The sequence below is a fragment of the Physeter macrocephalus genome, chromosome 15 (genome assembly GCF_002837175.3).
Source record: "Physeter macrocephalus isolate SW-GA chromosome 15, ASM283717v5, whole genome shotgun sequence".
Lineage (NCBI taxonomy): Eukaryota > Metazoa > Chordata > Mammalia > Artiodactyla > Physeteridae > Physeter > Physeter macrocephalus.
Genome location: NC_041228.1, coordinates 18,356,642 through 18,371,188, shown reverse-complemented (window position 1 = coordinate 18,371,188; position 14,547 = coordinate 18,356,642). Strand labels below are relative to the sequence as shown.

Genomic DNA, 14,547 nt, shown 5'->3' with positions numbered 1-14,547 from the left:
TGTAGCTTTGTAGTATAGTCTGAAGTCAGGGAGCCTGATTCCTCCAGCTCCATTTTTCTTTCTCAAGATTGCTTTGGCTATTTAGGGTCTTTTGCGTTTCCATACAAATTGTGAAATTTTTTGTTCTAGTTCTGTGAAAAATGCCAGTGGTAATTTGATAGGGATTGCATTTAATGTGTAGATTGCTTTGGGTAGTAGAGTCATTTTCACAATGTTGATTCTTCCAATCCAAGAACATGGTATATCTCTACATCTATTTGTATAATCTTTAATTTCTTTAATCAGTGTCTTATGATTTTCTGCATACATGTCTTTTGTCTCTTTTGGTAGGTTTATTCCTAGATATTTTATTCTTTTTGTTGCAGTGGTAAATGGGAGTGTTTGCTTCATTTCTCTTTCAGATTTTTCATCATTAGTGTATAGGAATGCTAGAGATTCCTGTGCATTAATTTTGTATCCTGCTACTTTACCAAATTCATTGATTAGCTCTAGTAGTTTTTTGGTAGCTTCTTTAGGATTCTCTATGTATAGTATCATGTTAACTGCAAACAGTGACAGCTTTACTTTTTATTTTCCCATTTGGATTCCTTTTATTTCTTTTTCTTCTCTGATTGCTGTGGCTAGGACTTCCAAAACTATGTTGAATAATAGTGGTGAGAGTAGGCAAACTTGTCTTGTTCCTGATCTTAGTGGAAATGGTTTAAGGTTTTCACCATTGAGGATGATGTTGGCTGTTGGTTTGTCATATGTGACCTTTATTATGTGGAGGAAAGTTCCCTCTATGCCTACTTTCTGCAGGGTTTTTATCATAAATGGGTGTTGAATTTTGTCAAAAGTTTTCTCTGCATCGATTGAGATGATCATATGGTTTTTCTCCTTCAATTTGTTAATATGGGGTAAAAAATTGATTGATTTGCATATATTGAAGTATCCTTGCATTCTTGGGATTAACCCCACTTGATCATTGTGTATGATCCCTTTAATGTGCTGTTGGATTCTGTTTGCTAGTTTTTGTTGAGGATTTTTACATCTATGTTCATCAGTGATATTGTCCTCTAGTTTTCCTTCTTTGTGACATCTTTGTCTGGTTTTGTTATCAGGGTGATGGTGGCCTCGTAGAATGAGTTTGGGAGTGTTCCTCCCTCTGCTATATTTTGGAAGAGTTTGAGAAGTAAGGGTGTTTACCTCTTCTCTAAATGCTTTATAGAATTTGCCTGTGAAGCCATCTGGTACTGGGCTTTTGTTTGCTGGAAGATTTTTTTTTTAACATCTTTATTGGAGTATAATTGCTTTACAATGTTTTGTTAGTTTCTGCTGTATAACAGTGCATCAGCTATATGTATATATATATCCCCATATCCCCTCATTTTTGTGTCTCCCTTGCACCCTCCCTATCCCACCTCTCTAGGTGGTCAAAAAGCCCTGTGCTCATCTCCCTGTGCTTTTTTTTTTTTTTTTTTTTTGCCGTACGCGGGCCTCTCACCGTTGTGTCCTCTCCAGTTGTGGAGAAGAGGCTCCAGACACGCAGGCGCAGGGGCCATGGCTCACGGGCCCAGCCACTCCATGACATGTGGGATCCTCCCAACCGGGGCACGAACCCATGTCCCCTGCATCGGCAAGTGGACTCTCAACCACTGTGCCACCAGGGAAGCCCTCCCTGCGCTATTTTTAATCACAGTTTCAATTTCAGTGCTTGTGATTGGTCTGTTCATATTTTCTGTTTCTTCCTGGTTCAGTCTCAGAAGGTTGTGCATTTCTAAGAATTTGTCCATTTCTTCCAACTTGTCCATATTATTGGCATATAGTTGCTCGTAGTAATCTCCCATGATCCTTTGTATTTCTGCAGTGTCAGTTGTTACTTCTCTTTTTTATTTCTAATTCTATTGATTTGAGTCTTCTCCCCTTTTTTCTTGATGAGTCTGGCTAATGATTTATCAATTTTGTTTATTTTCTCCAAGTAACAGCTTTTAGTTTTATTGATCTTTGCTGTCGTTTCTGTCATTTCTTTTTCATTTATTTCTGATCTGATCTTTAAGATTTCTTTCCTTCTTCTAACTTTAGGGTATTTTTTTGTTCTTCTTTCTCTAATTGCTTTAGGTGTAAGGTTAGGTTGTTTATTTGAGATGTTTCTTGTTTCTTGAGGTAGGATTTTATTGCTGTAAACTTCCGTCTTAGAACTGCTTTTGCTGCATCCCATAGGTTGTGGTTCGTTGTGTTTTCATTTTCATTTGTGTCTAGGTATTTTTTTATTTCCTCTTTGATTATTTCAGTGACCTCTTGGTTATTAAGTAGTGTATTGTTTAGCCTCCATGTGCTTGTATTTTTTACCAATTATTTCCTGTAATTGATATCTAGTGTCATAGCGTTGTGGTCGGAAAAGATACTTGTTATGATTTCAATTTTCTTAAATGTACCAATGCTTGATTTATGACCCAAGATATGCTCTATCCTGGAGAATGTTCCATGAGCACTTGAGAAGAATGTGTATTCTGTCATTTTTGGATGGAATGTCCTATAAATATCAATTAAGTCCATCTTGTTTAATGTATCATTTAAAGCTTGTGTTTCCTTATTTATATTCATTTTGGGTGAGCTGTCCATTGCTGAAAGTGGGGTGTTAAAGTTCTCTACTATGATTGTGTTACTGTCTATTTCCCCTTTTATGGCTGTTATTATATGCCTTATGTATTGAGGTGCTCGTATGTTGGGTGAATAAATATTTACAATTGTTATATCTTCTTCTTGGATAGATCCCTTGATCGTTACATAGTGTCCTTCTTGTCTCTTGTAATAGTCTTTATTTTAAAGTCTATTTTGTCTGATATGAGAATTGCTACTCCAGGTTTCTTTTGGTTTCCATTTGCATGGAATATCTTTTTCCATCCCCTCACTTTCAGTCTGTATGTGTCCCTAGGTCTGAGGTGGGTCTCTTGTAGACAGCATATATACGGGTCTTGTTTTTGTATCCATTCAGCCAGTCTGTGTCTTTTGGTTGGAGTATTTAATCCATTTACATTTAAGGTAATTATCATTATGTATGTTCCTATTCCCCTTTTCTTAATTGTTTCGGGTTTTTTATTGTAGGTCTTTTCCTTTTCTTGTGTTTCCTGCCTAGAGAAGTTCCTTTAGCATTTGTTGTAAAGCCAGTTTGGTGGTGCTGAATTATTTTAGCTTTTGCTTGTGTGTAAAGGTTTTAATTTCTCCATTGAATCTGAATGAGATCCTTGCTGGGTAGAGTAATTTTGGTTGTAGGTGTTTCTCCTTCATCACTTTAAATATGTCTTGACACTCCCTTCTGCCTTGCAGAGTTTCTGCTTAAAGATCAGCTGTTAACCTTATGGGGATTCCCTTGTGTGTTATTTGTTGTTTTTCCCTTGCTGCTTTTAATTTTTTTCTTTGTATTTAATTTTTGATAGTTTGTTTAATATGTGTCTTGGTGTGTTTCTCCTTGGATTTATCCTGTATGGACTCTCTGTGCTTCCTGGAGTTGATTGACTATTTCCTTTCTCATATTTGGGAAGTTTTCAACTATAACCTCCAAATATTTTCTCAGTCCCTTTTTTTTTCTCTTCTTCTTCTGGGACCGCTATAATTCAAATGTTGCTGCATTTAATGTTGTCCCAGAGGTCTCTGAGACTCTCCTCAGTTGTTTTCATTCTTTTTTCTTTATTCTGCTCTGCAGTAGTTATGTCCACTATTTTATCTTCCAGGTCACTTATTCGTCTTCTGCCTCAGTTATCTCCTATTGATCCCTTTTAGAGAAATTTTAATTTCATTTATTGTCTTGTTCATCACTGTTTGTTTGCTCTTTAGTTCTCCTAGGTCCTTGTTAAATGTTTCTTGTATTTTGTCTGTTCTATTTCCAAGATTTTGGATTATCTTTAGTATCATTATTCTGAATTCTTTTTCAGGTAGACTGCCTATTTGCTCTTCATTTGTTATGTCTGGTGGGTTTTTACATTGCTCCTTCATTTGCTGTGTGCTTTTCTGTCTTCTCATTTTGCTTAACTTACTGCATTTGGGGTCTCCTTTTCGTAGGCTGCAGGTTCGTAGTTCCCGTTGTTTTTGATGTCTGTCCCCAGTGGCTAAGGTTGGTTTAGTGGGTTGTGTAGGCTTCCTGGTGGAGGGGACTAGTGCCTGTGTTCTGGTGGATGAGGCTGGACCTTGTCTTTCTGGTGGACAGGTCCACGTCTGGTGGTGTTTTGGGGGGTGTTTCTGGCCTTATTATGATTTTAGGCATCATCTCTGCTAATGGATGGTTTTGTGTTCCTGTCTTGCTAGTTGTTTGGCATAGGGTGTCCTGCACTGTAGCTTGCTGGTTGTTGAGTGAAGCTGGGTCTTGGTGTTGAGATGGAGATCTCTGGGAGATTTTCGCCTTTTGATATTACATGGAGCTGGGAGGACTCTTGTGGACCAGTCCTGAAGTTGGCTCTCCCATCTCAGAGGCACAGCCGTGACGCCTGGCTGGAGCACCAATAGCCTTTCATCCACATGGCTCAGAATAAAAGGGAGAAAAAATAGAAAGAAAGAAGATAATATAAGATAAAATAAAATAATGTAAAGTAAAATAAAGGTATTAAAATATAAAATAAAAAATAATTATTAAGAAAAAAATTTTAAAGAGTAAAAAAATACAAAAACAAAAACGGACGGACAGAACCCTAGGACAAATATTAAAAGCAAAGCCATACAGACAAAATCACACACAGAAAAATACACATACACACTCATAAAAAGAGAAAAAGGTAAAAAAAATATATATATTTTTGCTCCTAAAGTCCACCTCTTCAATTTGGGATGATTCGTTGTCTATTCAGGTATTCCACCGATGCAGGGTACATCAAGTTGATTGTGCCGATTTAATCTGCTGCTCCTGAGGCTGCTCGGAGAAATTTCCCTTTGTCTTCTTTGTTCGCACAGCTCCCGGGGTTCAGCTTTCAATTGGACCCGCCTCTGCGTGTGTAGGTCACCTGAGGGCGTCTGTACTTCGCTGAGATAGGACGGGGTTAAAGGAGCAGCTGATTCGGGAGCTCTGGCTCACTCAGTCTGGGGGGAGGTAGGGGTACGGATGCAGGGCGAGCCTGTGGCAGCAGAGGCCGGCATGACGTTGCAACAGCCTGAGGTGTGCCATGTGTTCTCCTCGGGAAGTTGTCCCTGGTCCCAGGATCCTGGCAGTGGCGGGCTGCACAGGCTCCCGGGAGGGGAGGTGTGGACAGTGACCTTTGCTTGCACACAGGCTTCTTGGTGGCTGCAGCAGCAGCCTTAGCATCCCATGCCTGTCTCTGTGCTCCACGCTGATAGCCGCGGCTTGCGCCCTCTCTGTAGCTCCTTTAAGCGGCACTCTTAATCCCCTCTCCTCATGCACCAGGAAACAAATAGGGAAGAAAAAGTCTCTTGCCTCTTTGGCAGGTCCAGACTTTTTCCCGGACTCCCTCCCGGCTAGCTGTGGCGCACTAGTCCTTTCAGGCTGTGTTCATGTAGCCAATTCCAGTCGTCTCCCTGGGATCCGACCAAAGCCCGAGCCTCAGGTCCCAGCCCCCGCCCACCCCAGCAGGTGAGCAGACAAGCCTCTCGGGCTGGTGAGTGCTGGTCAGCACCGATCCTCTGTGCGGGAATCTCTCCACTGTGGCCTCCGCACCCCTGTTGCTGCGCTCTCCTCCGTGGCTCCAGAGTTTCCCCCCTCCCCCACCCGCACTCTGCCCGCGAAGGGGCTTTCTAGTGTGTGGAAACCTTTCCTCCTTCACAGTTCCCTCCCAGTGGTGCAGGTCCCATCCCTATTCTTTTGTCTCTGTTTTTTTCTTTTTTCTTTTGCCCTACCCAGGTACTTGGGGATTTTCTTGCCTTTTGGGAGGTCTGAGGTCTTCTGCCAGCATTCGGTATGTGTTCTTTAGGAGCTGTTCCATGTGTAGATGTATTTCTGATGTATTTGTGGAGAGGAAGGTGATCTCCATTTCTTACTCTTCCGCCATCTTGAAGCTCCCAGAAGTGCAAAAGAAGTCTTGAGCAAAAAACACGGAGCTGGAGGAAGCAGACTTCCTGACTTCAGACCATACTACAAAGCTACAGTAATGAAGACAATTTGGTAATGGCACAAAAAACAGAAATATAGATCAATGGAACAGGATAGAAAGCCCAAAGATAAACCCATGCACCTATGGTCAACTAATCTATGACAAAGGAGGCAAGGATATACAATGGAGAAAAGACAGTCTCTTCAGTAAGTGGTGCTGGGGAACCTGGACAGCTACATGTAAAAGAATGAAATTAGAACATTCCCTAACACCATACACAAAAATAAACTCAAAATGGAGTAGCGACCTAAATGTAATACCGGACACTCTAAAACTCATAGAGGCAAACACAGGAAAAACACTCTTTTACATAAATCATAGCAAGATATTTTTTGATCCACTTCCTAGAGTAATGGAAATAAAAACAAAAATAAACGAATGGGACCTAATGAAACCTAAAAATTTTGCAAAGTAGAGGAAACTGCAAATAAGACCAAGAGACGACTCTCAGAATGGGAGAAAATATTTGCAAATGAATCAATGGAAAAAGGATTAACCTCTAAAATATATAAACTGGTCATGCAGCTCAATATTAAAAAAACAAACAATCCAATCCAAAAATGGGCAGAAGACCTAAATAGACATTTCTCCAAAGAAGACATACAGATGGCCAAGAAGCACATGAAAAGCTACTCAACATCACTAATTATTAGAGAAATGTAAATCAAAACTACAATGAGGTATCACCTCACACCAGTTAGAATGGGCATCCTCAGAAAATCTACAAACAGCAAATGCTGGAGACGATGTGGAGGAAAGGGAACCTTCTTGCACTGTTGGTGGGAATGTAAGTTAATACAGCCACCATGGAGAACAGTATGGAGGTTCCTTAAAAAATTAAAAATAGAATTACCATATAACCCAGCAATCCCAGTACTGGGCATATACCCAGAGAAAACCATAATTCAAAAAGACACATGCACCCCAATGTTCATTGCAGCATTTTTGACAGTATCCATATCATGGAAGCAACCTAAATGCCCATTGACAGATGAATGGATAAAGAAGATGTGGTACATATATAGAATGGAATATTACTCAACCATAAAAAGGAACAAAGTTGGGTCATTTGTGGAGACGTGGTTGGATCTAGAGACTGTCATACAGAGTGAAGTAAGTCAGAAAGAGAAAAACAAATATTGTACATTAACGCATTTATGTGGAACCTAGAAAAATGGTACAGATGAACCGGTTTGCAGGGCAGAAATTGAGACACAGATGTAGAGAACAAGCGTATGGACACCAAGCGGGGAAAGTGGCTGGGGTGGTGGTGGTGGTGGTATGAACTGGGAGACTGGGATTGACATGTATACACTAATATGTATAAAATGGATAACTAATAAGAACCTGCTGTACAAAAAAATAAATAAAATAAAATTCAAAAAAAAAATAAAATAAGCCATCATGGGAAATTTAAGATGTTTTTGAACATTATTGTGATGCTAAAGGTCAAAATATAAGTTAGTAAGTTGTGCTACCTCTAAGAATTCCCTATGTCTTGAACGTAATTATTATCCCTCCAGGTAATTAGTGTGTTCACTTTTTTGATTATTTGCTGATAACACCGAACGGTTAAGTACCCCAAGCAGGTGTCACTGAGGGATTATAACCTTAGAAGTGACTTGGGTGATCTTTGAACCAAACCTTGGCCTCATCCTTCAATCTCTGCTACAGCACCCGTCAAAAGTAGACCTCCAGCTCTTGCTTAAACACCTCCAATGACAAATAAAAATTGAGGATGAAAGCAGATGATTTCTCCATGAAAACTGGGTTTATTCTGTGGTGACCCTATGTCCTTACTGCAGTGGCCAAAGCCAATAAAACATTCTTGACACTCTGGTATCATCTTGATCAAGCATAAAATAAACAGAGTAAATAAAAGTAGTTAATAAATCTAGACACAATGTTTGTATGTCCTTTTGCACTACGAGATGTGTTTCAAGTACTGTTTATACCAGTCTTTCCCAAAGCATTTTCCATGGTGTTCAACAGGATGCTAATAGCTATTATACTATCAAATGGTTTAATGGTCAAGTAAATTTGAGGATTGCTGTTTTAAGCAGAGTTTAAAGCTTTTTTTTAATTACAGGATTCTCAAAGCCTTTAAAATAATACATTCTCTGCCTCTCAATGAGGAATTCTAATACACAGTTTTTGTAAGGAATTTTTTTTAAGTGAAACACACATTATGAAAGATTCGTTTTGTGCACTTTGTAGTAGTTGAGTTTTAAATGATACAAGTTTCTGAAACCAAACTTAGCATCTTGGATATAAATGAATTTAGGGAGGTGGGTTTTGGCTAGAGAAAGGCTCAGTTCTGCCTTCCGGTAGCTGGTAGCATAGATAATAGGAGCATCATTTTTCAGACTTAATCAATTTTACTAGAATATGGTTAAAGTATTGGGTTGGCCAAAAAGTTCATTCGGGATTTTCCATAAGCTCGCACGGAAAAACCCAAATGAACTTTTGGGCCAACCTAATATGTTGTAATCTGTGTTATGCGTGATTACTTCAGCAAATATCAGAACTTACTTGCTGTTCCTGCTAGAGGGACAGAAGTTTTAAATTAATTTCCCTTTTCTCAGACACAGTGATTACTGCCAGAAATTAGAGAAGAAAGGTATATTGGGAACATTGCATAAAAGTTGAGCATTGAATCAAATAGCATTTTCAGCAAAGATTTAGATGTCAGTCTAATTTGATGGAGAGACAGTGGGGGTTTGAAATTTTTTCCAGAGCCAAGGTAACTTTTAAGTAGCCAGGCAATGAGTGGTTTCTTTAACATCCCAAGACAGAGATGCCCAGTTTTAAGGTAATTAAATTGCTAATGCTTCAAGGATGCTTTGACTCACTTTAGAGAGGCCATAGGGAGAATTCCAGTGTAGATAATCACAGTCTACCCATACCTTTTCCTTCACTTTTAAGTGACGCTCTTTCCTTGAAGAGTATATCTGATGTTGAGGGCATACTGTCTTCTAATCTCATGCTATGGCTTTCCCTAGTGTATAAAAGCAACAGTGTGAGTTAAACATAGGCAGAACACTCTATGACATAAGTCACAGCAAGATTCCTTTTGACCCACCTCCTAGAGAAATGGAAATAAAAACAAAAATAAACAAATGGGACCTAATGAAACTTAAAACTTTGCACAGCAAAGGAAAACATAAACTAGATGAAAAGACAACCCCTAGAATGGGAGAAAATATTTGCAAATGAAGCAACTGACAAAGGATTAATCTCCAAAATTTACAAGCAACTCATGCAGCTCAATATCAAAAAAACAAACAACCCAATCCAAAAATGGGCAGAAGACCTAAAAAGACATTTCTCCTAAGAAGATATACAGATTGTCAACAAACACATGAAAGGATGCTCAACATCACTATCATTAGAGAAATGCAAATCAAAACTACAATGAGATATCATCTCACACCAGTCAGAATGGCCATCATCAAAAAATCTAGAAACAATAAATGCTGGAGAGGGTGTGGAGAAAAGGGAACACTCTTGCACTGCTGGTAGGAATGTAAATTGATACAGCCACTATGAACAATAATTCAAAAAGAGTCATGTACCACAATGTTCACTGCAGCTCTACTTACAATAGCCAGGACATGGAGCAACCTAAGTGTCCATCAACAGATGAATGGATAAAGAAGATGTGGCACATATTTACAATGGAATATTACTCAGCCATAAAAAGAAATGAAATTGAGTTATTTGTAGTGAGGTGGATGGACCTAGGGTCTGTCATACAGAGTGAAGTAAGTCCGAAAGAGAAAAACAAATACTGTATGCTAACACATATATATGGAATTAAAAAAAAAAAAGGTCATGAAGAACCTAGGAGCAGGACAGGAATAAAGACGTAGACCTACTAGAGAATGGACTTGAGGACATGGGGAGGCAGAAGGGTAAGCTGGGATGAAGTGAGAGAGTGGCATGGACATATATACACTACCAAATGTAAAACAGCTAGTGGGAAGCAGTCACATAGCACAGGGAGATCAGCTCAGTGCTTTGTGACCACCTAGAGGGGTGGGATAGGGAGAGTGGGAGGGAGGGAGACACAAGAGGGAAGAGATATGGGGATATATGTATCTATATAGCTGATTCACTTCATTATAAAGCAGAAACTAACACACCATTGTAAAGCAATTATACTCCCATAAAGATGTTAAAAATAAAAAGCAACAGTGTGTTGTGATGAAAGATATTTGCAAATGTGTTTTTATCTAATTTAGACAACTGTTTGTCTAATGCAAAGAGTATAACTGAAAATGAGAATGAAAAGTGTACTAAAATTAGTATTATGTAATAGCATTATACATATTTTTGAATGTCTTCACCTTTAAAACCTTGATTTCTGGTTAATAAAATTTCTTAATGTACACAGTTAACCCACTTCTTAGAACTGATTTATGTTTCTGTTTTATTATAGGTGGAAAAACCAATCAATTGAATCTCCAGAACACTGCAACTAAAGCGATTATTCAAGGTCTTATGCCAGACCAGAATTACACAGTTCAAATTATAGCATACAATAAAGACAAAGAAAGCAAGCCAGCCCAAGGTCAATTCAGAAGTATGTATTTACAGATCATAAAGTGCTGCCATGGGACTCTGTCCCAGCTCTGAGTTTGAGTCTGTGGTAAATATTGTATTGCTAATAGGTTAAAATCCTAGATTGTTTAGATTTGAAAAGATCTTAAAAGACATTTAGTATAATCTTCTGTGAGTTCCTTTTATCTGTAATATTCTCTGTCCCTTCCTTTACCCATTTCATGGTGATCCTACTTATCCTTTAAAAAGGTTTCAGTTCTTAAATGCTCTCCCTGACACTGCCCACTGAGCCTTATGTAGACATCTCATCTACCCAGCACATAATAGCTGCTCAATAAATACTTTCAGGATTCTGTGAAGGGAGGTTCTCTCTCTGCCCCCATAATGGTCTAGGAAGAGAATGTATGGGAGTGTCTTCATATTTGAGCCAGTTCTCAAATAGTAAGTTGGGCAAAGACTTGACATACAGAGACATTCTAAGCAGGAGAGGAAGCTCTGAGGCAGCCCCATCCATGTCTGTGCTGTTCCATTAGAAATCTTTTCCTTATGTTGAATTTAAAAGTTGTTCACAAAGACCCTGATTCTTTTGCCTTTCAGGAAATATTTATTCATTAACTCATTCTTTTTTTTTTTTTTTTTTTTTTCACTTAACAAGTGTATATTGCATGGCTACTAAGTGTGAGGCCCTATTCTAGGCCCTGGGAATATGACAAATCCCTGCCCCCATGGACCTTATATTCTAGTGACCAGAGACTACAGCAACTCCCTCTTCCTGGAGGTGACCTATCTAATTGGAGGGCAGAGTTTTGTGTATCAGGAATACAAACAGAAGAGGTCTGTCCTGGTTAACTTTCTGTGTTACTTCACTGTTAAGGTAGACTCTTTAAAAAACCCAACTCATTATTAAGGACAATTTTAAACATAACTTAAAAAATCAGCAGATTCATAAAATAAACCCCTAAATATCTTTCAGTTGCTTCAACAATTAACCATTCATGGTCACACTTGTTTCATTTATACCCCCATACTCCCCTCTCTCATATTATTTTGAAGTAAATCCTACACATCATTTCAAATAACAATAGCTTTTTAAAGGGTTAATCCACAAATCGGGGAGGCTGTGGGTTCTAGAACTCTATATACAGCAATGTTCTATCTGGATTTTTCTATCCCTCCCTTCCTTTTTATCTTTCTCTTCTAGGTAATGTTTTATGAGACACATTTTGTGATTTTTCTTAAATTAAAAAAAAAAACCAACTTTGTTAACCCGCTGCCTCTTGAAACTTCTGAACAAAGAAACATTTGGTGAATCCACCTGTCAGCAGGACATACAGATGTTTTAAATGTTACATTCTTTTGAGATTCACAGTGTCTGGAAGCTCTGGGAAAGGGTTTTATGTTATTTTCAATATAAATCAGCCTTCTGTCTCATTTTATTGGCACTGTGCTTCAGTTTCTGGCCTCTGGCATTCCTACATGAGTAAGGGAAATAACTTTCCTTAAAGTTTGTGAGAAGCAGTAAAAAGGACAAGGAGAAACAATTCATTTCACTTTAGTCTTAAGCTTTTGTGTGATTGATTATTGCAAATATTCCACCGACTAGCAGCATAAGAAACACAGGTAGCCTTAAAACTTTGCCAACAGCTATTTACTCAAAACATTTAAAAGGAAATGCATTTGTTTTCAGTTTGCTTAGCTCTGCTGACATAATCTTAGTGAAACAGTCCAACTTGTTAGTTAGATAACTTATATGGACGCATATATATTTTTTAGCTATGTTATTTTTATTGGCAGGATAGAGGTCTTCGTTCTTCCCAAATAACACTTTATAAGAATGAAATTAAAATAACTTTGTTTGGATGGTTTCCTTTTCCATTTTGCATTTCAGTTATGTTTTTGCTCCCTGTGAGATGGAGCTAAAGCCTGGTCTCCCCTCCCTGGAAACCTTTCATGCTTGGATCCAGGAAAATAATGATCTAGACAAATCCTGTGGATATAGGTTCGCAGTTAGTGTAGGGATTTGAATTTTTCAAAAGTCCATCTTCAACACAGGGAAACATAAGGAACAATCTTTGGATTTTGAAGGCAGAAAGGCATGTCTGAACTGTTACGATTCCAAATCTGGTGTGTGTATTTGGCCAAGCAACTTAACTTCTAGCCTCACTTACCTCATGGGCAAATGGGGTGATGGTTTGTGCCTATTATTGTGTGGATTAACTCATGTCAGCACATAGTAGGGGCATGGTTGCTTTTGTTGCTGTGATTAATACTACTTTACTCTTGACAGTCTGTTTTCTAATTGATTTTGCCTCCTGCGTGAGGAGGACAGAAGCTTGGCGTGACATGTGTTACATCTTGTATGTGACCTAGTGGCCCAATTCAAAGTGACTGTTTTGTTTGTTTGTTTGTTTTTTTCTTGTTCATCTGTAGAATGGATTTTGGCCCTATTTTGGCAAACTTTATTTTTGGCCACTATTTTTCTCTTTGGAACTATATTTTGCTAATCTCTGCCTGCAAAATCTTGCTCATTTATTAAAGTTTGGCCCAAATGTCCCCTTCCTGGTGAAGTTTCCCAGAGTCTCCACCTCTGCAATTATTCTTTCCCAGATGTATTTCTACTTTTAGCACAACTTTCCTCACACTAGAGTTGCAGACTTATTTTCTTTTACAGAATGAAAGCAATTTGAGGTCATGGCCTATGTGTGGGTGGGGTTGAAGATGTAGATTTGGAAATTATCTACGGAAGGGTGAGAATTAAAACTGTGGGATGATAAAATTGTAGGCGGGGTGTACAGGGATGCAAGGCAAATGTAGTTTATGACTGTGTTTCAGGAATGGAAGCAGTAAAATGATCCAAAGAGTGAGAATGTAAAGGAGGGGTCAGAGGAATATGAGAACAGCCAGGATAATGCTTTTTTAAAAACTGAGAAAGAAAAGGATTTAAAGGAAGAGGTGTTCCAAAGTGGCCAAGCCTTATAAAGACGTCAGAAGATGTGGTCTAAAAAATGGATTTAGAAAATGAGAAGATCAGTGGAAATAGCAGGATTAAGGCATCTTGTATTTATTATTGTTTTTAATCATGGAATTTAATCTCTAAGTACCAGAAAGCCAAGGAAGGTTTCTATAAAGGAATCATAGAACTAGAGCAACCCGGCCTTGGCAAATGGCAAGTCTCAAACCCTTTTCGCAAAGGGGTGGAAGCCAGTAAAAAGAAGAGGAGGAGGAGGAAGAGATGGTAAAGACAGGATTCATGGACTAATACCCTAAGAAGGCAAGAAGGATGGTTCAGAGGAAATCATTGCTTACCCTACAGAGCCAACCCTCCAATAAGTTTGCAGATTTCCATGAAGTGAATGCAATAATTAAATGAAATATTTTGCCATGAGATCACTTCCTCCTTTTCACAGGGTATTTTATTTGTGCAGATACCACTGCCATTTAGCGATGACTCAGGACAGCTTCAGCCAAGCAATAGCAGGGAAACTGCTGTGGAGTGAAAAGTAAAGCTATTGGAGTACATAGGAATGAATGTATTAAAGGACCAAGCGTCATTCTGGGTCCCTGAATATTTCATAATGAAAGTAATGAAGAAATACTACTATTTATTAGTAGGGAAACCTTTTTTTTAAGTTTGAAAGGAAATTATTATGGAGTTCCCTATCTTCTATTGCAAATAGACCAACTCCAAATGAGTATATTCATGGCTAAGATCTTTCTAGAACAGGGGCCAGCTCACAGGCCTTCCAGAAATCTGAAGACGTGGCTTGAATCCTGTGCCAACACTTTCTGGTTTTATGAGATAAGTCTTAGCTCCTTAGCCTGTTGGTCCTTCATTCCCTCATGTCTGAAATGGGGCCAATCTTGTGATTTTATAACAATTATGAAGGGTTAAATTTATTTGATACATCTGCCC

At 38.6% G+C, this 14,547-nt stretch overlaps 1 protein-coding gene across 1 annotated transcript in view; it reads left to right on the top strand.

Annotated features, from left to right (window-relative positions):
• The window catches only part of COL14A1 (collagen type XIV alpha 1 chain), a 265,739-nt gene that overhangs the window by 43,780 nt on the left and 207,412 nt on the right, over nucleotides 1–14,547 (top strand). The window contains exon 4 of the mRNA XM_024129388.3: nucleotides 10,513–10,656. Coding sequence (XP_023985156.1) covers nucleotides 10,513–10,656 — 144 coding nt within the window. The remainder of the gene's footprint in view (nucleotides 1–10,512; nucleotides 10,657–14,547) is intronic.